The sequence below is a fragment of the Prionailurus bengalensis genome, chromosome E1, assembly GCF_016509475.1.
Source record: "Prionailurus bengalensis isolate Pbe53 chromosome E1, Fcat_Pben_1.1_paternal_pri, whole genome shotgun sequence".
Lineage (NCBI taxonomy): Eukaryota > Metazoa > Chordata > Mammalia > Carnivora > Felidae > Prionailurus > Prionailurus bengalensis.
In genome coordinates this window covers 25,601,769-25,628,229 of record NC_057347.1, presented here as the reverse complement: position 1 = coordinate 25,628,229, position 26,461 = coordinate 25,601,769, and the positions used below count along the sequence as shown (strand labels likewise).

Sequence of the window (26,461 nt, the reverse complement as noted above, 5' to 3'; positions counted from 1 at the left end):
AGAGAGAGACAGCAAGGGAAGGGCAGAGATAGAGAGGGAGACACAGAATGTGAAGCAGACTCCAGGCTCTGAGCTGTCAGCAAAGAGCCCAAAGCGGAGCTCAAACTCATGAACTGTGAGATCACTACCTGAGCTTAACAGACTGAGCCACCTAGTCGCCCCTATATATATTTTAGATATTAACCCTTTATCAGATACATGATTTGCAAATATTTTATCTCACTCCATAGGTTAATTTTTCATTCTGTTGATGTTTTCTTTCACTGTACTGAAGCTTTGTAGTCTGTAGTCCCAACTGTTTGTTTACCTTTGTTTTCATTGCCTTTTCTTTTGGTGTCAAATTCAAATATTATCGCCATGACCAATGTCAAGCTTACTGACTGTTTTCTTCTGGGAGTTTTATGGTTTCAAAATGGTTTTACATTAAAGTCTTTAATCTATTTTCAGTTGAAATGTGTGTATGTTGTAACATAGTGATCCAGTTTTTCCAAAACCATTTATTGAAGAGACTATCCTGGGGTGCCTGGGTGGCTGAACATCTGACCCTTGATTTCAGCTCAGGTCACCTTAGGATCGTGGGATCGAGCCCTGAGTCAGGCTCTGTGCTGAACATGGAGCCTGCTTGAGATTCTCTCTCTCCCACTGCCCCTCTCCCCCACTCACATGCTCTCTCTAAAAAAATAAAAAATAAAAAATCAATTAAAAGTTTTAAGAAAAATTTTAAAGAGACTATCATTTCCCCATTGTATATTCTTGGCTCCTTTGTCATAAATTAATCGATCATATATCTGTGGGTTTGTTTTTAGGCTCTCTATTCTGTTTCATTTATCTATATGTCTATTTTTATGGCAATATTGTATTGATTACTATAGCTTTGTAATATAGAGTGGAATCAGGAAACATGATGCCTCCATGTTGTTCTTCTTTCTCAAGATTTCTTTGGCTATTCAGGGTCTTTTGTGGTTCCATACAAATTTTAAGATTGCTTGTTCTATTTCTGTGAAAAATACCATTAAAAGTTTGATAGGGAATGGATTGAATCTGTACACTGTTTTGGGTAGAATGGACATTTTAACAATATTAAATCTTCTAATCCATGAGCACACAGTATCTTTCCATTTATTTGTGTCTTCTTTGATTTCATTCATCAATGTCATATGGTTTCCATATACAGGTCTTTCACCTCACTAAATTTATTCCTGGGTATTTCATTCTTTCCAAAGCAATTGTAAATGAGATTGTTTTCTTTTTCTGTTAGTTTGTTATTAGTGTATAGAAACACAACTGATTTTTATATATTGTTTTTGTACCCTGCAACTTTACTGAATTCATTTATCAGTTCTAGTGGCATTTTGGTGAAGTCTTTAGGGCTTCTATATAAAACATCTGTCATATGCAAATTGTGATAGTTTTACTTCTTCCTTTCCAATTTGGATAACTTTTATTTCTTTTTCTTGCCTAATTGCTCTGGCTAGGTCTTCTATACTATGTTGAATCAAAGCACAGAAGTGGGCATCCTTGTGTTCTTCCTGACCTTGGAGGAAAACCTTTAAGCTTTTCACTACTGGGTATAATGTTAGCTGTGGGTTTGTCACATATGGCCTTTACATTCCCTCTTATGCCCACTTTGTTGAGAGTCTTTATAAAAAATGGAAGTTGTATTTTGTCAAGTGCTTTTTCTGAATCTATTGAGGTGATATAATCTTAATCCTTTATTTTGTTAATGTGCTGTACCACACCAATTGATTGATTTGTGGATGTTAAACCATCCAAGCATCCCTGGAATAAATTCCATGTGATCATGGTATATGATCCTTTTAACATATTGTTGAATTTGGTTTGCTAATAGCTTATTAAGGATTTCTGTATCTATGTTCACCAGGAATAATGATCTGTAATTTTCCTTTCTCATAGTGTCCTTAATCTGGTTTTGCTATCAGGGTAATGCTGACCTTGTAAAGCGAGTTTGGAGGTGTTCCTTACTCTTCTATTTTGGAAGCATTTGAGAAGGATTGATATTAATTATTCCTTAAATGTTTGGAAATATATAAACCAAGGATTTATATATAAGAATTTTATTTATTCTTAATTAGCATGGTAAAAAATTAAAAACCAAAAAATTTAATGACAGAAGATTAGACAAATGATTCAAAGAATATAACTATTAAGTTATCTATGTTTTGAGGGGTGCCTGGGTGGCTCAGTTGGTTAAACATCTGACTCTTGATTTCAGCTTGGGTTATGATCTTGCCCCATCTTGGGCTGTGCACTGATAGCATGTAGCCTGCTTGGGATTCTCTCACTCTCTCTCTCCCTCTCGCAAAATAGCTAAACATCAAAACTTGTCTATGTTTTAAAAAATATTTAGGGGCGCCTGGGTGGCGCAGTCGGTTAAGCGTCCGACTTCAGCCAGGTCACGATCTCGCGGTCCGTGAGTTCGAGCCCCGCGTCAGGCTCCAGGCTGATGGCTCAGAGCCTGGAGCCTGTTTCCGATTCTGTGTCTCCCTCTCTCTGCCCCTCCCCCGTTCATGCTCTGTCTCTCTCTGTCCCAAAAATAAATTAAAAACGTTGAAAAAAAAATTTTAAAAATATTTAATTACTTAAAAGAAATCTGCTGATGGTAAATGAGGCAAGTTACAAAATATTGTTTAATGTATTGCCAATTTCCTAATATTTTATAAATAAAAAGGCACTAAAAAGTTATATGCCAAAATGTTAAGGCTAATTATATCTGTGGAATGAAATCAGTCTTTAAATTTTATTCTTTATAATTTTTTGTACTTGACAAGTTTTCTAGAAAGAACATAGACCTACAAGTAGGGGAGACTTTCAAATAAAGCACCAGTAAGTGACACATGAACCCCAACAAACTTTCCTTGCTCCCCTGCTTTCCCAAAATGTATCAGCACTAAAGCTCTTCCACCTTCCTCATTTCCTCTTTTCTTCTGAACACTGAAAGCAAAAGCAGTATAAGAATTCTGTAGCTTTTCCTCTAGTGTCAGCAGAGTCATGGCTTTTCACAGGTCTGGTTTCCTAGCCACACTGCACTTAACTTTTATTGAAAAACCTCACAAATGAAACTAGGTTCCTTCTATTTAGTTTAAAGAAATTAAAAGTCTGAGTAAAGCAAAGTCCAGGTTTTGGGGTAAACCACCTGGGTGGAAAACTGGTCTAAAGCAAGGCAGTTTTTCAAAGTGCTATGCCCCACGGCAGGGTAGTTTTCAATAAATGTAAGTTGAGAATATTTAAATAGCACCCAATTTACTTTTTATTCTCATAAAAAGGGAGGGATGAAAGAGCAGAGGTGCAGAAGTGGCTCCATTAAAATCCACTGCTGAGCCAAGAGCAGGGAGGCAACCTATGGAGGTTACCTGAAGTATGTATTTATACAGTTTATGGTGATAAAAAAAAAATCACAATTTTTCTTCTTTTCAGATGTATCTAGGTTTATGTTATAATCTGAAACCCTACCGAAGGACACAACTTGCTTTGGCCAGGAAATCCTTAAATTTCTTCAGTGGTTTCTTGTGGACCCATCAGAAGCTTAGATCTATCGGGCTCACATTAAGAGTGCTCTGTTCCAAGGCTGAGCAAAGTTACTCTGATAAACAAAATGTAAGATAAAAGTCTTTTAAGTATTATTTTTAGGGAGAGGGCAAATAATTTTTATTTCATTAAAGCCCTAGATACCTTGGAAAAATGAAGACGCTTAAATGAAGCAGAAACAGATAGGGGCAAAGCAGAGAATCTCTCACAAAGGGACAAGTAATACCTGATTTGGAGCTCAAGGCGCTGACCTGGATCCTAAGCAAATGAAACTATTTGATCCAATAAATGACGAAGTATGAGATTAATTGCAGATTTGAAAAGCATAGATTTCAATTCCCCAACGGTGCCTGAAATACTCATTACTGATGTTCTAAAGCATCTGTTCTATGTTCCATAAGTGAAACAAACAGTCAAAAACAAGCCTGCAGCATCCTGTCCTTACTTCCATTTTGACTGAAAAACTTTCTTTAAAAATAACAGCAGATAAGCGTGTCTTGGTTATTCCTTGGTCAATGATTTGCCTCCTAGAAGCCTGGAATTATGCTTAAAGCTCTCAGCATTTCTGCCAGTGTGAGAGTGTGGGTAGAGAAAGAGTGGGAGAGAGGACATCGAGCCCACCCAACTCCCGGAAATTTTAAAGAAAAGACAGAACTTTCCAAGAGAAATAATCATTTTGGTAAGTGAAACCATTTGTAACTTTAGAGGAGTTTTTTTCTTTCCCTCCAACATATCATAAGAAAAATCCACACTATGCACTAATAAGCTATAAAGCTTTGGTTTAAAAAGAAGGGTCAACAAGAGCTGAAACCACTAATGTCATACTTCAAGAAGGAAAAGTGGAGGGCAGTGACGGCCCAACACTTTCATGATCCCAATAAAAAGTCTCACCCAGGCTAAAAACTATCTGCCAAGTTTATGCCAAGAGCAAGCTTTATAGCCAAGCTAAAATCTTCTGTGCATATAAGGAGTGCTGTAAAAATAAAGGCATATTCAGCATCCTGGGAGAGTCTTTCACTTACAGAAATAAAGCAGAATTATCAAAATAGGAAGATAGAAGCTAGACAGGAGAAAGAGAAACAGAAGACAAACTGAAACAGAGACAGGGGTAAAAAGAGTGAAGGAGAGACAGGGACAGATCAAGACAGTCAAAACCAAATGTAAACAGCCAGTCTAACATACTCCGGAGAGTGGTCTGCTCCCCTCGCAAACAAAACAAGCTCCATTTTTGAAGACAGAGTACCTTCTGAAGACTGAGTGAAATGTATTTATATGCAAAAACGAACATCCCTAAAGTCAAATCCGTTTGGGCAGAACTATTTTGAGGTTCCTCTTTTTAAGGAGTGAAGCAGCTCAAGGAGTTAATTCCTATTCTGTAGTCCCCACCAAAACTCCCAAGAAATGGCTAATTTCAGTTCAGTCAAGAAGTCAACATATTCCTTATCAAAATCAGTGATGAATCCCTTTCCCTTAAGGGACTATCAGAGCTGCCTCAGAATACTGCAAATGTAACCAAACAATATAGGATCACAGATTTTACAATCAGAAAGGTCTCTACATATCTAATCTAACAAACTTACCATAGGAATCAAATGAGGATCAGGAAAGAAATTGTCATACTGTCACAATCTGAAACTGGGAGAAATGGATGGTGTAGGAGGGGGTGGGATGACAAGTTCTGAGATTTAAACTGTTGCTTAAAATATCAGGATGTAATCTATTGTTAATGGAACATGTCTTCCAAGAAAATTACATATTAGTTAAGAATACAAGCTCTGGCATTAGACTGCCTGGCTTCCAACATAGGATCTACCACTTCTCAAAGTCTGTGTCCTCAATTATAAAATGAGGACAATACTATAGCCAGTCTCCAAAGGTATATAAACATAAAATATATAGAAAACAAAAACTTTGGGATACAGTAAAAGCTATTGAATCATCATCATCATCATCATCATTATTGAAATAAAGTAACAAGGAGAGAACATTTAATGAGTCCTTGTTGTGTACCAAAACTTTGATATAGTAAAAGCTATTGCTGCATCACCATCACCATCATCATCATCATCATAATCATTGAAATAAAGTAACAGTAACAGGGAAAGAACTAACATTTAATGAGTCCTTGTTGTATACCTGGGCTATGGCCAGAATCTTTACAAATGTCCTATGAATTTTCCCAATAGGAGACAGGTGTTCTTATATTCTTAAGGAAAAGAGACGCAAGGTCATATACCTGGTTGGCTATAAGGACAGAATTTACACTTGACCACAAAGTTCATGTACTTCTGCTACGTGTAACCTGCCTATTCTAAAAATGCACCTATCAAAAATAAAATTTAATAGAGAGCTACATCAAACACGTTCATGACAAAGAAATTTAGATGGCATTGCCAAAGTGGAAGATAGTACAGCATACATAACTTTTCGGAGTCATAGTTCCCTATTCTGAAAAAAGGGAATTACAGGTGATCCTTGAACAACATGGGTTTGAACTGCATGGGTCCACTTAAACATGGATTTTTAAATACATAAACACAGTATAGTACTGTAAATGTGTATTGTCTTCCTTATGAGTTTCTCAATAACATTTTCTTTTCTTTAGCTTACTTTATTATAAGAATACAGTATATAAATACAGTATATAATATATATAACATGCAAAATATGGGTTAATTGACTGTTTATGTTCTCAGGAAGGCTTCTGGCCAACAGCAGGCTATTAGTAATTAACTTTTAGGGGAGTCAAAATTTATACATGGATTTTCAACTGCACAGGGGGGTCAGCCCCCCTAACCCTCACGTTGTTCACGGGTCAACTGTATAACAATATCTTTACCTCATGGGAATTTTATGAAGAATAAAAAAGCTAATGTATATGAAGTACTTAGCACAGTATATTAAGCAATCAAATATTGTAAAAAAAGGTATTATTTATTATATATAAAATTTAATATGCAGCACAGGAACTGTATAGGCTGCATGTAACTCAAGATTTAAATAGAGATGTTAAATATCCTATTTATTGTCTTTTAATGTTATAACTTTCCCAGAATACATAGTCCAGTTAGGTTTCCTTCGTAAGTAGGGAAACACATAATTTTTTTTTTTTTAATTTTGTTTTTTCAACGTTTATTTATTTTTGGGACAGAGAGAGACAGAGCATGAACGGGGGAGGGGCAGAGAGAGAGGGAGACACAGAATTGGAAACAGGCTCCAGGCTCTGAGCCATCAGCCCAGAGCCTGACGCGGGGCTCGAACTCACGGACCGCGAGATCATGACCTGGCTGAAGTCGGACGCTTAACCGACTGCGCCACCCAGGCGCCCCGGGAAACACATAATTTAAAATTATGATAATTTTCATGATCACCACCTCAAAATAATTTTGTCTCAGTCAAGGACACCTATTAGTTTGCATATAGCTATTTTTTTTTAATTTTTTTTAACGTTTTATTTATTTTCGAGACAGAGAGAAACAGAGCATGAACGGGGGAGGGGCAGAGAGAGAGGGAGACACAGAATCCGAAGCAGGCTCCAGGCTCTGAGCCATCAGCCCATAGCCCGACGCGGGGCTCGAACCCACGGACCGCGAGATCGTGACCTGAGCTGAAGTCGGCCGCTTAACCGACTGAGCCACCCAGGCGCCCCAAGCATATAGCTATTTTTGTGCATGTTAGTGGTTTTATATTCATTAATGTTCCTTAGTAACTTCTTTTTTTATTCTTAAGACTATATTGTTTTTGTTTTATTTTTAAGTGTATTTATTTATTTTGAGAGAGAGAGCACATGCAAGCAGGGTAGAGGCAGAGAGAGGAGGAGACAGAGAATCCCAAACAGGCTTCATGCTGTCGGCACAGAGACCAACACAGGGCTTGATCCGATGGACCATGAGATCATGACCTAAGCTGAATTCAAGAGTCAGACACTTAACCGACTGAGACAGCCAGGTGCCCCAAGACTATAATGTTAAAAATAAACCATAATAAACCAAGAATAAGCCATAATGTTTATTCTTGAAATAACAATGAACAAACTACAAGTGAAAATTCCACCATCGACAGCAGGAGCTGACAGAGGTATCAATCCAGAGCCTTTTGGTTTGTTAGTATTTTGTTTATGTCAACCAAATACAAGGCAAATATTTAGTTACCATTTTGCAGATGAGAAACAGAGGCATAAATGGGCTGGTTAAAGATCCTGTAGTTCCCAAGCATTAATGGACAGGAAAAGCAAGCAAATACATTTCTCTTTCATGTACACTTTCATACCAGAGTTGAATTCTTTTCTCCACCTTTATTAAAGGGCCAGATATTATTTTTCAGAATTTGAAGTGGGGAGTTATTTCTGAATAAACTATACAAAACAAACCAGAATAACTTAAACATGTGAAAACAAAAGTCCAGTGGATGGGATGTGAACAGCTTTTATAAGTTTCAAAGTGGCTAAGAACTCATAGATCTTTACAGTAATAAATATTGTAGTGTACAAAGGTCCTTTGGGAATCCCCACTCATATGTTACGCCATGATAGATCAAGATGTCCAGTCCATTTAGTATCAGGACATTTTTGGCTTCTTTTATGCTTTAATCCATACTTTGAAAAAGCAATTAAAAATATTTCTAAGAGAAATATCATCACTTTGCCTCCCTCTCCCCTACCCCCAAATACAGAATAAATTGTGAGTTTCAAACACTAGTATTCTTTTAGTTTGCATTTACCCACAAGCAGATGGAAAAGAAAGTGACCTTGGGCAATCACCATTCTTTAGTGAATGCCTTTTTCAGCTTCAGAAAGCATTACCTGATTGATAGTGGCTTTCCTAGCTGAAAGTAAATATTTACTGCTTAAAGAGTAAGAGTTTCTCTGTGAGCAGCAGGAATACCTACGTGAGCCATCAAAACCTTATCAAAGAGGTCTGGCCAATGGCTCCTTAAAATAGAGGTGCCACCCAAGAGTGGAAAGGCTGTAGTTGAAGAATTCTATGATGTACACAATATATGCTATAAAGAATAGGGGCACCTGGGTGGTTCAGTTGATTGAGTGCCCAACTCTTGATTTTGGCCCAGGTCATGATCCCAGTGTTGTGGAATCAAGCTCTGCATCAGGCTAAGTGTGGAGCCTTCTTAAGATTCTCTCTCTCTCCCTTTGACCCTCTCCCTACACTTGTGCTCTATCTCTCTTAAAAGAAAGAAAGAAAGAAAGAAAGAAAGATAGAAAGAAAGAAAGAAAGAAAGAAAGAAAGAAAGAAAGAAAGAAAGAAAGACAGTTCCTAGGTCAGATATAACACCTGCTAATCATATGAATGAAATCAAGGCAGGCTATTGTGGCCAAGATGCTATTTAATACCCTGGAAGAAGTGAAGGTTTCACAGAATCATATCTTTGCTCTGCTGCCTACTAGCTATGTGACAACAGACAGGTTATTTAACATCCCTTAACCTCAGTTTCTTCATTTATGTAAATAAACAAACAAACAACTTGCAATGGTAACCTATCAAATACTGAAAAATATGTTAGGTGTTAAACAGTTTCATTTATGTTTTGTGGATAATGCATACACATGTTCTAAAAGACTACATTGAAAAAAAAGTCTCCTTTTTATTTCTGTTTCCTGGCCACTCAGTTCCCTTCCTAAAAGGCAACTACTGTATCTAGTCAAATGCAAAAATTTGGTTTCAATATTTCATGCTGAAATGTTGAATTCATTAACATTTATTGAGTGCCTTATGGGTCAGAACCATTCAGGGTGCTGTGGGGAGCACAAAGATGAGCTCACAGTCTAGAATGGGAAATGGTTCCCAGCTAACTTTAATATGAGGTGATAAACACAACAGTAAAAGTTTAAGAACAGCGGAGAAAGCAATTAATTTAATCAATGGGGTGAATTGGAATAAAGAGTAAAATTAAGAACAGGTTTCAAGGCAAATGAAAAGTTTCAGGCACCATACCAAAATTTTACTAAGATCTCTCTAGTTTAGGCCCTCTGACTCTGGGAATTAGGATCCTACCATGGCTATAAATACTCTATTTAAAGGTATTCACTCATGGCTAAAAATTTCTAACATAGGAAAGGTCAGCCCAATAGGAGAATGTCAAAGGGACTAGTATGGATGCTGTAAGTGTCCTTTTTAGGTAGAAAGAAACAGAAGAGTGAAATGAAAGTCTTTTCTCTTCCCAATCATGCAAACATTGTTCATTTGAAAAGTATATAAACTCATCTAAAAAAGGGATTACTAACGGGAATTCAATTAAAGTTTCAAGTGTAACTTTGGTATTCTCTCCAGTCTTAACATGGAGCATTTATAGAATAATTGTGGTCTTTCCAATATTCTTAGCTCACCAAAGTAAAACAGGTTTAAGACTCAAGATACCATGTCTCACAGGGCTGCCTGGAGCATAAGTACAAGTCACTGAACTGCAATGACATTACAAAAATGGTGGCAATTCTTCAAGAAATTATTTTGGTTTAATGGAATTTAGGTCAGATATCCCTAAATGCTAATATCCTGGGTTCATGTATAAGACAGGCAAGCTTAAAAGACAGCCCCAAATAACCATACAATGGTATGTCTGAAAATTAGCCCAGTATGACCAGAAAACAAAAGAAGGTCCATTCCTTTCAGTGGATGTTTTCCAGGCTTGAGAAGATTCCAGAAAGCAGAAATTTGCTATAGTGAATGATTTGTAAAGATAAACTTAAAACACAAATTCCTATGCAAGTCTAATACTACAAAAACACAACTGATTTGAGGGCCATAATTCCCTTATTTTTATTATCTGGTTATGTAAAAGCTATCAAAGATGAGAAACAAACTACTTAAACATAATGCTGCTTTTAAAAAATGACATGAAAGATCATTTGAAATGCTCTGCAAAAATATTCCAACGGGGGGCGCCTGGGTGGCTCGGTCGGTTAAGCGTCTGACTTTGGCCTACGTCCTGATCTCGCAATTCATGAGTTTGAGACCCACATCAGGCTCGGCGCTGACAGCTCGGAGCGTGGAGACTGCTTCCAGATTTTGTGTCTCCCTCTCTCTCTGCCCCTCCCCTGCTCATGCTCTGTCTCTCTCTGTCTCTCAAAAAAATTAAAAAAAAAAATTAAAAAAAATATTCCTACTGATAACACAGTTTACTAACGGCCCAAACAAAGAGTGACAATAAGCCTAAGGGCAACTCTAATAAAGAACTCTAGGCCAAGATCATATTTTCTAGGTGTAAGTGATGTAATGTAGATATAAAGATGCAATGCTATTAAATTTTAATCAGTTTATGGTATATATATATTTTTTTTAATTTTTTTTTCAACGTTTATTTATTTTTGGGACAGAGGGAGACAGAGCATGAACGGGGGAGGGGCAGAGAGAGAGGGAGACACAGAATCGGAAACAGGCTCCAGGCTCTGAGCCATCAGCCCAGAGCCCGACGCGGGGCTCGAACTCACGGACCGCGAGATCGTGACCTGGCTGAAGTCGGACGCTTAACCGACTGCGCCACCCAGGCGCCCCAGTTTATGGTATATTTTAAGCCTTATCAGAAATCAACAATGCAACAAATATTGATTATCTGTTCCATGCCAAGCACCAATACCAGGCATGAGACATACAAAGACAGCTCTTGTTCTTAAAGAGCCCTTTACTATAAAACGTTACTTCCCCCCTCTTTTTCAAGGCATCCTATCCATAGGGTAATCCAATAATAATGCCATCCAGAATTATGTTAAACCAAGCAGTAACAGAGGAATCAGGATTCACATCTCCTGTTAAGTCATTCTGTGCCTTTTCCCCCACTATTTTCAATGGCAAATTAATCTCGATCACAATATACTTAAACACATCAGTACAAACAATGACTTAAGAACTGCTACCAGTGTCATCTCCTTCTGCTCACTCCTGCCCATGGATCACAGATGCTGTAATGTCTGCTTACCCAGCTTTTTTCACCATACTCTTAGCAGCAGGAAAATAGCAAACTCAAAATGTATTATTATTTAAAGCTGCACTTCAAATCCAGGAATTTGGCTCAATAAAAAAAAACAAACAAACCCCTATTTTGGCATTCAAAACAATCATAGCCACAAGCTGCAAAACATTAAAGTCACAACTTTTTCTGGGATTAGGATTGCATCAGAGGTAAGATTTAAACTTCAGCACCCCAAAGCCTGATGATACAATGTTCTACTAATCCTATAAGAATACCCTGTTCTGTGATTACTATGATAGCTTCCTAAATACTGTGAAATATAGGAAGAGGGACAAAGCTTCTATTTTTCTTCCCTCCATTCACAACTTAGTCCCAAAGTTCTGAATATAAGCATTTTCTGTAACAACAAGCTACCTTTATAACATCCAGATAATTATAGGTTCAGGTCAAGAACTCTAAACCATATTGATTACATCTCTATGCAATAAGGACCCTCCAGCACTGTTTGTATCCACTATAACAGGGACAGCTTTTAAGTATCTGTGACACGAAGAATTTTCAGTCCTATCAATGCCAGAAATGGAAAGCCAATGACCAGTCAGGCCTGTCAGTTGTTGCCTGCAGCAATAAGGACAAGTTGGGAATTCATCATACTGGAACTTCATCTGCCAGCTGCATTCACACATTTTCACCACCTGAATAGTTGATTCTCTTCAACTCCCATGTGACTCATTTCAGCATACAGTGTTTTGAAATGAATATTTGATCAGTCAGGGTAAAAGGAGATTTGGACTTATCTGAGGTGTCACCATAATGCACTTTAAGTAATTCTAAGTATCAGGAGCTAGGTGTCTTAGGTCCCATGCTTTGCATATTTCTGAGATGGGCCTGTGATCCTAATTAAATATGATTCAGTGGGATAAGCCATGTAAAAGCACCTAGCACAGTGTTGGGCACAGACCTGTTTATCAATAAATACTGGCTTTCCATATCTTTTACTTCTATCTAATGGTGAATATCCTAAAGATTCCTCATAGATCCCTGGGAGATGGGGATCTCATACTGCCAAAGAAACTTAAGAATCACCCTAATTTTGTCATAACTCTAAACTCTCACCCAAATATGAACCCAAGAAATAAAGAAATACAGTGGAGTTTTTAAAATTGCTTCATGATTTAAGGATTTCAACAGTTTGCCTCTGATATGCCTTCATGTGATTTTGTTTTTATCCTACTTGGGGTATAGTGAGCTTCTTGAAACTTTGAGAGTTCAGGTCTTTAAGTAATTTTGGAAAATTCTCAGCCATTCACTTTTTTTTTTTTTTTTTTGCCCTTTCCCTCCTTGTCATCCATGTGTAACGACCACATACATTAGACAGTTTAATATTACCCCACATGCTTCTCACACTGAGTTGTTTTATTTCATTATTTTCTTCTCTCTGTGCTTCAGTCTGATAATTTTTGACTTGTTTTTGAGTCTCTGATCCTTTTCTTCTGCATCCAGTCAACTATTAAGCCCATTCCACAAATTATTTATTTAAGGTATATTTTTCAGTTTTAGAATGTCAGTTTGATTCTTTTATGAATTTTGTCCATCTATTCCTCACTCCAATAAAGAAATAATATTCAAATGTAGGTTTTCATTTTAAAAATTACATGTAACATTATACGGAAATATTAAAAACTTCTTTCTAAGAGTAAGACAAGAATGTTCAATATCTTCACTTCTATTCAACATTTAGCTGGAATGTCTAAGCAAGTACAATAAAGAGGAAAAAGAAATAAAAGGTATAAAGATGAGAAAGAAAGAAAATCATCTTTGTTTGCAGATCAATGACTACATAGTAGAAAATCCAAAGGAATCTATTAGAATACATGAATTTAGAAAGGAGGGCACTCGTGATGAGTGCTGGGTGTTGTAGGTAACTGATGAATCACCAAATCCTACACCTGAAACTAATATTACACTATATGTTAACTAACTGGAATTTAAATAAAAACTTGGAAGATTTTTTTTAAAAAAAAGAGGTTTCTGGATACAAGGTCAACATACAAACAAAATTATGTAGTCTATATGCTATGAAAAAAAGTCTGAAAAATGAAACACAATACGCTATTTATACTAGCATCAAAACATCAAATAATTGAAGTAAATTGTATAAAATATGTTTAAGACTTCTACATTGAAATGTAACAGTAGTAGGAGAAATTAAAAAGGCCTAACTAAATGGAGAGCTATAAAATGTTCATGGGTTAGAAGACTGAATATTGTTAAGATGTCAATTCTCCAAAATTTGATCCAATGAAATCTCATCTAAATTTCTGTAGAGATGATTATACATTTAATGTGTATGTATATGAGGATATAGTTATATCTCAGTGATTTTCAAACACTTTTTGATTCAGGACCCTTTTGTGCTCTTAAAAATTGAGGTTTCCAAAGAGCACAAAAGGTTTATGTATTTTATATCTATCAACATTGAAAACATTTATGTATTAACTCATTAAAATACAAGAAACTCTCTATGTATTAACATAAGTGATATTTTTTATTCAAAATTTCCAAACTGAAAAATAATGAGAAGAATGTCATTTTTACTTTTTTGGACAGAAACTTTTATAATAAACAACAGGTAGATTCTCTTATCAATTTGTGCATTCAATCTGTTGTGATATGTTGTTTTGGTTGAGTATGTAAAGACAAGTTGGCCTCACTCAAAAATGTAACTGGAGAAGGATAGAACATATTCAGATCCTGAGCCTTTTCAGATTCTTAGAATATTGTTCTTTGAGATGACCCTTAACAAGTTAATTGAAACGGTATCAATTAACTTTTGTAGTCTGTTACATGAAAATCCTTTGTCCTTTCTTACATTTGGAATGAGTCCATTACCCATACATACTTTTGTAATATAATAAAATTGGTCTTTCAGAAAATATTTCAGATCTCCAAATGTGGATTTATATTATTATATGACATAAAAATATCACACTAGTTAATATCACCACCTATGTCATCAGAAATGTCTTTAAGTATTGGGAGCTTATTAAACAGTGGTAGATACATGGATATACGATTTTCAATTTTCCAAGTTTTAATTGAAAATGAGTTCTATCATTGGTAACAAATATTGTCAGTTGTTTTCTTTGAAGTGGCAGGCCTATTTTGTTTATTTTTGAGAAAATTTTTGCCAAATACCCAGGTTTGAATAAACAAAGTTTGCCAGTTGTTCTTTCTAATAAAATAGTATTCCATGAAAATAGTTGCTAGTTCAGTTCACAATAATCACACAAGTGCATTTTGTCAAGACAACTATCATTCATTAATTCAACTGTGATATATAGAATAATAAAAAGAAGTATACAAGCAGCAAAATTGAATAAAATTTTCACATGTCAATGATTTTGTCTGTATCATAGACATTCTTAAGTAATTGTAGCTTTTTTAAACTATGAGTGAGTACCCATAGCTACAAGCATAGTTTGGTACCACTGCTTTCACTATGCTAAGATGCCATCAGTTTTATCAACCATTGCTTCCGCATCATCTGTACTTAATCAACACAGCATAAAAAAGAAAGGCCAATAATCACTTCATATTACCATAAAAATAGCTTTCAAGCACCGATCCCTTAAAAGTGTCTTGGGGACTTCCATAGGTCAGTGGACCACACCAGGAATTACTGGTATGTATATACATACACATGTGTTTGGAAATGCAAAGAATCTAGAGTAGCCAAGACAGACATGAAAAGCAAAAGTGAAGATATTAAACTGCTATATCTCTTACTAAAACGCTACAATATTAAAACAGTATCATATTGGTGTAAAGGCAGATACACACACACACACATACATACATACACACACACACACACACACACACACACACACACACACACACACATCAAAGGAACAGAATAGAGAATCCAGGAAAAACATGGATTTTTTAAAAAGGCAGCAATGAAATTCATTGGAGGAAAAAAGTATCTTTTTGATAAATAGTGCCAGAAGAAATTGCATGGAAGAAACTGAACCTTGATCTTTGCCTTATAGCATGATAAAAAATAATTTGAAAAGGTTCATATACCTAAATGCAAAAGCCAATACTATACAATTACTAGAGAAAAGCATCACTCAAGACTGGGTGGAATGGGGAAAAATTTTTGTTTAAAACACAAAACATAAAAGGAAAAAGTGGAAAAATTGGACTTCTGGCTGTCAAAAACCACCAATAGGAAAGTGAAAAGGCAATAAACTAAAAGGAAATATTTGTAAAATATGACAGAAGACCTACATCCAAAATATTTAAAGAATTTAAATGTAATAAGACAAGAGACCACATAAAAGTTCACTTCACAAGTACATTACAAAAGAAGATCTCCAACTGGCCAGAAAGTATATTCAAGGTACTCAGTATTGATATTCATCAGAGAAAAGCAAATTGAAACTACCGTTTACATTTACAAGAATGGCTCATACATTTCTAAGAATGAAAAATGGCATAGTCATTTTGGAATACCTTCTTGGAGGTTCCTAATAAAGCTAAAGACATGCCTACTTCTTGAGCCAGCAATTCCAGTCCTAGGTATATGCTCAAAATATATGCATGTATATGTAAAAAAAAAAAGTGCATATGTCAAAAAAGAAGGCTTGTACAGTAAAGTTTATAGCAGCTTTATTTATAATAAGCTAAAAGCAGAAAACAGTAGGACAATGGATATATAAAAGCATTTTTTTAATGTTTATTTTTGACAGAGAGAGAGAGAGAGAGAGAGAGAGAGAGAGAGAGAGATTGTGAGTGGAGGAGGGGCAGAGAGAGAGGGAGACACAGAACCTGGATTAGGCTCTAGGCTTCTGAGCTGAGCTGAAGTCGGCCACTTAACCAACTGAGCCACCCAGGCTCCCAGGACAATGGATACATAAACTGTGTTATATTTTTACTACATTGCAATGTAAAAAAAGGAACTAGTAACACATGTAACACCTGGATGAACTCAAAACCATTAAGAAGCCAGACACAAAAAAGTATCTATAAAGTTTAATATAGATAAAACTAATTTATGATGATAAAACTCATAGTGGTCATCTCTAGCTCAAAGGTAGTATTGACTGGAAGGGGCATGAAGGAAATTTCTGGAATCATGGAAATCATTCTAATTTATTCTGAGTAGTGATATACATAGATATAAAAATTCATCAAGTTGTATGATTAAGATATGTACATTTCTGCTACATATAAATTTTACCCTGATTTTTAAAAATTCTTCAAAGGTGATCCAAAGTACAAGTTTATCAATTTCTCAAGCTGGAAGGGGCTTTGGAAATAATCTACTTCAATTCCTTCATTTTATGGTAGAGAAGTCTTGGGTTTTGAAGCAATTTCCCAAACAGGTAATTACAGGCAAAGTTGAGAACAGAGCCAAAGATTCACAAGTTACTAGTCTCTATTCTTTACACTACACCAACTTTACAAAACAAGACTTTTTCCTGGGAACAATTATTTTCACTTCGATTATTTGCTTTAGCTTTTCTCTGACAGTTTTCAACAATATCCAGGGGACTATCATGAGCTCTGGTTCCGACTAGTTGCCCGGGTGAGGTCCCAGGCTGCTTTTTAATTGCTCACTGGGCTTATATATTCAATGGAAAGAGACTCTTTTGTTTCTTTCTAAGTTTATAGATGGCACCTATAAGCATAAGCCTCTCAGGCTCTTGGACACAATTTAAAATAGCGTGGCACTAACAGTTTGACACTAACGTCACTAAGACAAATGGAATTCCCGGTTCAGACTTAAACAAATTCTAATACTGCCCCCAATATTGTCCCTCTGCCACCACAGTCTCAGGCAACAGACTGCATAAACAGTCCAGCCTTGTATTAAAGATGTAGTAATAAAGGTACAAAAAAGGAAAGTTGGGTCTTTTGGCCAAAAAGCCCCTTGTAAATATGTGGCACCCCGGTGTATCAACAGTAGGGAGAATTCCATCAATTCCTTCTCAAAATGCTTAGGAAAGACTTAAAGTCATGTCAAGGACTTGGTGCTTGCAATAGAGAAAGCAAAGGCGAGGTTTTAGTTGACACAAAGATTTATTCAAAGAAGCAATGTGTCAGCAGAAAAAAGCTTTCCCAACAGCTTCTTCTACTTCTGTTTACAATTTCTTCATCTTCAAGTGGGGCACTTTTTTTTTCTTAATTGTGCTGAACTAAAATTTTCCACATTGTTAACTTGAATTTCATCTTCTAACATCCTATAAATATTAGAAAGAAGAATGAGAGGAATATTTAAGTCAGAAGGAGAGAGATGTGGCTGATCACCTTCCTCATGGGCAAAATCAGGTCTTTTCCCTATGCTCTTAATCTCTAACACCTATTTTTGATTCTATACAGACAAGTAGGTGTTCATTAGAGTTGAAACAAAGCATAAACTTCCTCTTTTCTAATAAAAAAGCCAGTCTTAATATCTGAATTCAAATATTTGCTAACTGTCTCAAGCATAAATAGTGTCAAAGTAAAATTGCTGACCTCCTTTTTCCTCTCTGAGGGACTGTTCACAGTTCACGACTAAGCCTTCTTTTAATTTCATCCTCATCCATAATCCTCTTACTGATCCCACATAGGCTTTGAATACTCAAGGTACAAGTATGCCTGGGGTTTTCGTCACCTTATAATCACAAAGAATATATGGAAGTCCATTAAATGAAAGCCACATCATGTATTCAAAGAAATATATCAGTATTTCTAAAGAACTTTATATCTGAGAATTATTTTAGGAAATAATGAACATGTCCCTGCCAAAAAAAGAAAAACAATTTTTTGTGTGTGGGGGGGACCTTCAACTCTTTTTACAGACGCAGAGAAGACTAGATAAGTAGGAAACATCACTTGTTGAAAGTTTCAACAAATGTTCAAAACCAGGATTATAATGTCATGGCTTTCATCATTCAGTTCTAGTTTTTAAAATCACGGCACTAAGTTGCCTCACCATTGGAAGACTAATGGTGTTTCTTACAAATCTCTTTGCTTCTTACCACCAGCATCTCTTGTGTCTCTGATAGCAGTAAGACACAGTGACTAAGCTTGTCTGCCTCAGATTGGAATGGCAACTGTAGATACAATGAAATATAATCCCTAGGAATATTCTTCCCCCAGCATATCAGAAAAATCTCTGTAAAATAAAAGCATGCCCCAAGTGAACGTCCTTCCTTCCAGCAGAGGTTTGACTTAAATAATCTCCTTGCTGCCTACCCAATCATACTTCTCTAGTAAGTACCTTTTAAAAAAAAAAAAAAAACGCCTGATGCATCAAATGCCAAATACACAAAGCAGGCACAAATGATCGTTACAAAATCAGTCAGAGCAGGCCCAAAAAAATTATTACAAAATCCACCAAATCAAGTCAGTTTGGGTTTTAAGCATATCATTTTCTTCAGTACACAAATTACTTTGCTAATGGGAAAAAATGGGTGTCGAAAAAGTATCTCCTGAATTAACAAATCTCTTGGAAATTATTTAGATTACTTCAACTGTACAACAAAAATAATATTCCTCTTAAGTCAAGAACATCAAATACTAAGTCTGGAACTTTGTCCTTATTTGTAGAAATACTTGACATAACACTAATACCTTATTTATCAAAGCCTACTCTACAGGATAAAAACTCATTTTGCTTAACTGTCACAATTTTCCTTCTACTGTCATCTTCCTCAGGAATGTACATAAATACTGCTCCTACCACTTCCAATAACATTTTCTCTATTAAAATGTTTACTCTAGTAGAGTTTGACAAAGAGGCCTGCTCTTCATATGAACCAGGCATGAGTCTGTCTTTAAATCTCAGTTGCTTTGAGTTCTTTCTTGGTAAACATCAATTTCCATAGTAAAACCACAAATGAGGAGAAGCAAACTTAGGATGAACCAGATCTTTCTAGGCTTTCTGCCTGGAGGGCTCAAAAGCAACTTTAGAGCTATTATTAAGTTACTCAACAGGTATAGCCTACAGGTCTGGGAATGAGAAACAAAGTTTGAATAGGATATTGGCAGCTATATTTCTACTTTTCCTTCAGAGGTCCTATATCTTTATCAAAAGAAGGACACAGGTTATAAAAAAAACAAACAATGAAAAGAAATTCTTAGATAGCTGACCAAAAGGAAATGTACAGAGAAAAAAAGTACTTCATCTAGAAATATTATCTATGATTTGGAGACACTGATGTTAATGAAAAATGGAGTAGTTCCTTCAAATCTCATTTGTCCTACGTAGCCTGTGTGTATAAGGGTAAAATCCTATAAAGTATCTTTCCAGAATGGTCTTCTTCTTGGTCAAGAAGGGAACATCTCATAATTATCTAAACTCAAAATTTAGCTAGGATAGTACATTTTGACTCACCAAAGTTCAGATGAAACATGCTGTGGGAGTGACATCTACTTATAAAGCAGTTATAGTTCTGCCAGTCTAAATACACATATTTATATAGAGACAGTAAGAAGCTGGTTCGTAGGTATCTAAAGGCATAGAATTTATGCCATGCCTCAATCACTGAAGTTAATAAGCAAAACATACATATTTTGGGAAACGTATTTTGATGTGAAGGAGTGAAGCACAGATATACTAGATGATCAAGAAATCATAAAAACAAAATTTCTTAGCAAAAGTGGTATAATGCTCTGCTGATCTCTTTTAGTTTGAACAGAATAACATTGCCAGATAAATAGATAGAGCTCTAAAACATAACATGCTATAAATAAATAAATAAAGTATAAATAAAACATTTTCATTTTGAAAATTGTTACAACTGTCAAAAATTAATCATAACACATTAAATTTCATTTCATTAAATGCCTCTGAAAAGTAATCATACGAAAAATAATTACTGCACCACTAGTTTAGACAGAGCAATTGCTGTCACTAAAATAGAAGGATAGTTATAAAATGTGCCACAAGAACAATTAAAAAGACAATACATTTAATTGTATAAATTGCTTGAAGGTTAAGACAAAGCCATGAAGACCATTCAGAGGAGGCACCACAGTGGTCTTATCTCTAAGCAAAGGCAATCAGAACTCCAGATAAGCATCTTCATAATATGCAGCTGACTCCAATGGTCATAATCAGAGAAGTACTTCCTGGTTCAGGAGCAGTTATACAAATTTATTAGACTCTTTTTAACAGAAAAATCTAAAACGGAATTTTCCCATGAGCTTCTTTTTATAAGGAACCCGAACCATTTAGTCTCTAACTTCCCTAAATATCAGTAGAAAAGTAAGTCTGTTACAACACCGGTCCTACTGGATAAAGTAGATTAAGTTTCCCCAACAAGATATTATTTTCACTCACTTAAAAAATACGTTGAACAATAGGGATCCAAACCATTTGAGAGGCAGAGAATTATTCATAATAGTCCGACTCCTCATCTATAGGGTTTCTTTAGCTCCAAGTTACAGAAAGCAGCACACACATTTCATTGCTCTGTCTCAGAAAGGAACTATGGCTTTCTGGAATGAAAACAGGCTTAGAAAAATAACAACAGAGCTTAGTCACCAAGAAGCTCTTTCTCTACTCAAAAAGATTATCACTTTCAGGCAGAGGCTCAGAGCTGTAGAACAATACCCTAGAATCTCCTACAATGTGTCTCTGATGGAAATATGAGTGAATCAAGGGCAAAGATGTTTCCTTTTTTAAACATCATTTTAAAAACTCTTCTTGCAGCAGATTTAAATCAAACTATGGTTGCCAATAGTGCACTGATATTCCTCTCTGTGGCATGAGGATATCTTTACAAAGAGCTAAAATTGATATACTGCTATATGATAAATGTGGAGTATCATTACCTCAGAGTAAAGCGCTGAATATGGCAACTTTTAATAATGCACAACAACTGCTTTAGTGATGTGTGTTTTACTTGACTGGGAGTCACCTGACTCTAAAACATTAATAATATGGCAGTTCAAGAATGTTAAACCCCTACAACAAAGGCTACTACTGTAATCTTGAATAAAATACTTTAGGTTACAATACATCACTTCCAGGATTCACAATTTTTAAATGATAATTCCAGATGAGCAAGATCTCTTAGCACTCTCAGATCGAAACTATCAAAAAGATTTATTGTTTGAGACACCTATCTCAGTATTTCATTCAATGCAGGGAAGGAAGGCTAGAGACTTCACACATTTCTGTGCTTGTTTCCAGGGGACAAGCATGGTTGCCAAGCGAAAGCAGAAGGACAAGTATGAGCCCTCTCAAGCAAGAGTCTACACTACAAACGAAGGCACAGCCCTGGATGCGGACAGCTCAATCAGACACAAGGTCCGATCCACTGAGAGAAAAAAAATCAGAAAGCTAAGTACAAAACCATTTAGCTTTCAAACTTCAAAATACATCCAGACACAGAATCAGAAACAGAAGCTTTGGTCTTTAAAAAGTGACCTTCACAAATCAGTTTTGTGTTTGTTTCCATTTTCTTTCACAGTTTAAGCCTCAATCAAATCAGCAGTCTCTGGGGATTTTGAAATTGCTATAGATTAAAATCCTGTCTGACTCAACTGTTTGACTAATGCCGAGTATTTAATAATTCCACTCAGGAGAGACTTTTTCTTGATGAAACCCTGCTGTACGCTAGCTTCAGATGCTCTGCAGCTGCACCATAATATAAAGCATCACTGTCCTTATTTTCTTTATCAATGCATTCAGAGATGAAAAATGTATTATTATAAACAGTTCTATTACTTGGCAGACCTGGCAGAACACAGTTTTACAATACTAATGCAGCAACTATCACCTACAGAGGCAAAGACCTACTTCCAGATACTAATGATACATAGCCATGGCTTGGTTCCAAGGATAGGTGGTTAATAACTGTGATAGATAGACTAAAGTTAAGTTAATGAATTTCTAAACTTTATGCTTTCAATAATAAAACCATTTAAGTTACAGCACTTGGACTCTACTTCCACAGATCGAGCACTTTGATACTCAACAGGTTGAGTAAATTGAATCCATATATTGTATTTACGTTCTCTGTCAAGGTTGCTTCTCCACATTTGAGAGATCAAAGGCAAAACAGTGATCAACCCTGTAGCCTTCAATACCGTGTTCATTACATTTAATCAAGTGCCAACCCCACAGCATCATTCACGAAACTTAACAATACTTAAATGCATGGCATTGTTTAGCAACAAATGTAGGCACAGTATTGGTTTAACAGATACACACATACACACATGCACACATATCCCAAAACAAAACAAAACAAAACAAAAAAAGAAGAAGAAGAGGAAGGCAAAAAAAAAAATACCATTCTCTACATTGTGCAGGAAAAGAAATTTAAAATGCACAGAACTCTCCAGCACACATTTTAGAGGTGGTTTTCTACCTGAGGCAGCATCAATCACGGTGGAAATTCCCCTTCGATCAGAGACTGGACGGGATGACCCTGGCATGCTGACTGGGTCAGAGCGGACCGGCTGGATCCTGCAATGCAATTTAATTTAATTCACATATGTTACTGGCATCAAAACTGTCGCATGCTACAACAGACCTTAAATCAGGAATGCTGGAATAGGCCAATCCATTAAAGAACCATTCATTCTAAAACTAGACAAACGGGGGAACTGTAGTTCCTAATTCTTGCACAAAGCTGAAGGACTGCAAATATTCCCTACACTCCGGGCCCCTTCTTTTCTTTGTAAGTTATTCAATAGATTTTAAGTAAGGGATCAAAAAATTGACATTAATTCAAAAGGATAAATTTAATATAATGGGAAAGGAAACAAAATACTTTATACCAAAACCTTTGACATTTCCAAAGGACAGATATGAGAGTTATAACACTCTTAAAATTCAAGAATAGCACCATAACTAGTAACACAGGCCATAAAACGCAGCATATACTAGATATAAAATTTTGAGCAACTCCCTTATGATCCTTAATGAAGGTTACTTTATATATGACAAGAAGCGGAGGAAAACAAAGCTGTGTTCAAATGTGTGGGCCAGAGGCTTAGCTAGGATCACTATCATCTGAGTTACCTCCATAAAATTACCAATTAGCATGTGAGAATCAATTAGAGTTTCATCAAAACTGAAATTTACTACATATAATTTCAAGTTGCTTAGGAATGATAAATCTACAAATACAGAGTCTATTTCCAGCTGTCTTAGATTAATACTATTAACATAAAAATACCTGTATGACTAGAAGATCTGAGAGCCTAGGCAACATAGAGGAATAAAAACTTGTCATAGCAATACAAACATGCATTTTTGGCAAATTCATTCATTCAATGAGTATTTGGTGAATATTAATCATGCCATCAGTATTATTTTAGGAACAGGCAGAAACGAAACATGAAATGTAAGGTGTACACGTGGATATATGGTATAGCAGGTGCACATTCCTGGCTGATGCAAAAGAAAAGTGTGAAAATGAGTGCAATAGGTAATAAAAGCTCAGAATGAGAAAACGGGGGAATGAATACATGGTCCACAGCAGATAGATCTTGTGGAGCTGTAACAGGAATTGGATGTGAATACAGTAACAGGATGTGTGCATATGCAGAGGAGCAAGAAGTGCTCTTTAAGCACAGAACTGGAACAAGAAGAGCGTTGGATTGATGACTAAGCATGGCAAATGCAGGGCATCTTGAGGAGCATGATTTGGCAGAAGCATAGAGTTCATAGTGGATACTGGTGGAAGAGAAGCGGTTGATAAGCGCCATGGACAGGTTATAGAAGCCTAAAATACCAAGTACAGACTTCAGAAAAAGAGTAGTTATTGAAAGCTCAGTTTAAACTTACGTGTATTTGTTGTGTGAGTAAAAGAAATGGGAGACAGGTGAAGGACAATGCATTTGATTCAGCATTGGAAGATGGAAGCTAGAAATATTGATATACAAATACTGGTCACTGCTATTGTGGACAACATGTACCACCCAGCATTCGTTCTACCCCAGCTGATTTTGCTAAACCAGTCATGGTAATCTCATCATCTCATGGCAGAGATTAGTCAACTCCATGATGGGCAGGCCTAAGCAAATTTGGGCCAGTGGGAGAAGAGGAGCTGGTGTCTGGAAAAGATGTTTCCTGGTTCTTAAGAGAAAAGAAGCTAGACAGATATGATCAATTTATCCAAAGTAAAGCCCCCTCCTGGTCTAAATAGTTTAAGTGGGCTAATAAATTTCCCATTATTAATTCAATCTATATCGGGGTGTCTGAAAAATCCAGAGTTATGGGTGGGGTGTACATGGGGTTATAGATGAAACAAGGCTGGTCACGAATTGATGTGTTGAAGTTGGCAACAGATACATGGGGACTTATTCTATTATTTTCTTTAACTTTTAATATGGTTATATATGTTTGAAATTTTTCCATAATAAAAATGACAAAAATAAAAACAAACTGGTAGAGGTGATGGAAATGTCCTGGAATTAGATAGTGGGGATATTGCTTAAAATAGTGAATATACTAAAAACCACTGAATTATGCAGCGAATTTTATGTTATGTGAATTATGTATCACTTAATTATTTTTTTTTCAACGTTTATTTATTTTTGGGACAGAGAGAGACAGAGCATGAACGGGGGAGGGGCAGAGAGAGAGGGAGACACAGAATCGGAAACAGGCTCCAGGCTCTGAGCTGTCAGCCCAGAGCCCGACGCGGGGCTCGAACTCACGGACCGCGAGATCGTGACCTGGCTGAAGTCGGACGCTTAACCGACTGCACCACCCAGGTACCCCTATGTATCACTTAAAATAAAATAACATGAATAAGGTCTGAGGACCTAATGTATAACATGGTGACTATACTTGATAACATGGTGTTACATGAATGAAATCTGCTAAAAGAGGAGAACTTAGAGGTCCTCAAAAAAAATCACTATATATATATATAGTGCCTATATATATATATAATATGCATATTATATATACACACACACACTAAATAAGTGAGCTGATGGATGTGTTAATTAAGCAGATGAAAAAATAAAATAATAAAGGAAAAGGAGCTATTCTTGAGTAGAAAACTAGACTTTGTATCTCAGCTTCTTTATGTGATCTATTTCTTAGGTCTCTGAATAAATATTTCATTCACCTTTTTTACAGTTTAAATCCCTCCCCCAAGTCAGGAGCTGCCATGAGTTTAAGCCATCCCTGATGTCCTTATGAATATGACAGTCAACTCAACACCTGCCTGTTCCCCATTTAGATCAGGATCTAGAGAGGCAGACTATCAGAGCACCACGTAATTCTTGGTGATACCTTATGGAGTGCAGGACAGGGTACCAGATGTTAAAGGGTTAGGCTGTATCAAAAACATCTAAATAAGTTTTTACAATTCAAAGGACAAAATAAGGCTAACAGCCATGGTGTCATTGTACATAAGACTAAAGAAACGTAGAAGAAATAGAGGTGAGGCACTAAGAGCAATAGTAAACAGGAATGAGGAGAATGTAAATAGTTGCATTTCTAGCTGGATTCTGGGCAGGAAATGGTACTAAACAGTCCACTTGCAACTGAAATGATGTAAGTCAAATCTGAATTTCCCATCAAAACTGTGTTCTAATGGAAGTTAAGGTTTTAACCAAGAGTCTATATGCTCATTATAAGAAAAAGGAAAGCCCCTAGGGAAAATTCTAGAAGGAGTTCAGAAAAGTAGCTTTGTCTGAAGAAGCAAGTTAGAGAGCTCTTAGATGAAGGGCTCTGTCTGAGGTAAAGAGTAATTAAGCAAGCTGGAGGTCACAAAGCAGAGGAACAGAGCTGTCTATATAGGAAAGCTAGAGATGTCCTCCAAAGAAAAGGGACAGGGGTTTATTACAGCACCAGGTGACAGTCATCAGAAAAAAAAAAAGAACTTGTGAATAGTTCAATAAAGAGAATATATATAGTTTTATGAGTCATCTATTTTAAATGCTTATTATTATTATTATTATTATTATTTTTAAATTTATATCCAAATTAGTTAGCATATAGTGCAACAATGATTTCAGGAGTAGA

At 36.1% G+C, this 26,461-nt stretch overlaps 1 protein-coding gene across 1 annotated transcript in view; it reads right to left on the bottom strand.

The window, feature by feature from the left end:
* The window catches only part of BCAS3 (BCAS3 microtubule associated cell migration factor), a 629,762-nt gene that overhangs the window by 250,190 nt on the left and 353,111 nt on the right, over positions 1-26,461 (bottom strand). Inside the window, exon 25 of the mRNA XM_043582630.1 lies at positions 22,842-22,939. Within this exon, the coding sequence (XP_043438565.1) occupies positions 22,842-22,939 (98 nt within the window). The remainder of the gene's footprint in view (positions 1-22,841; positions 22,940-26,461) is intronic.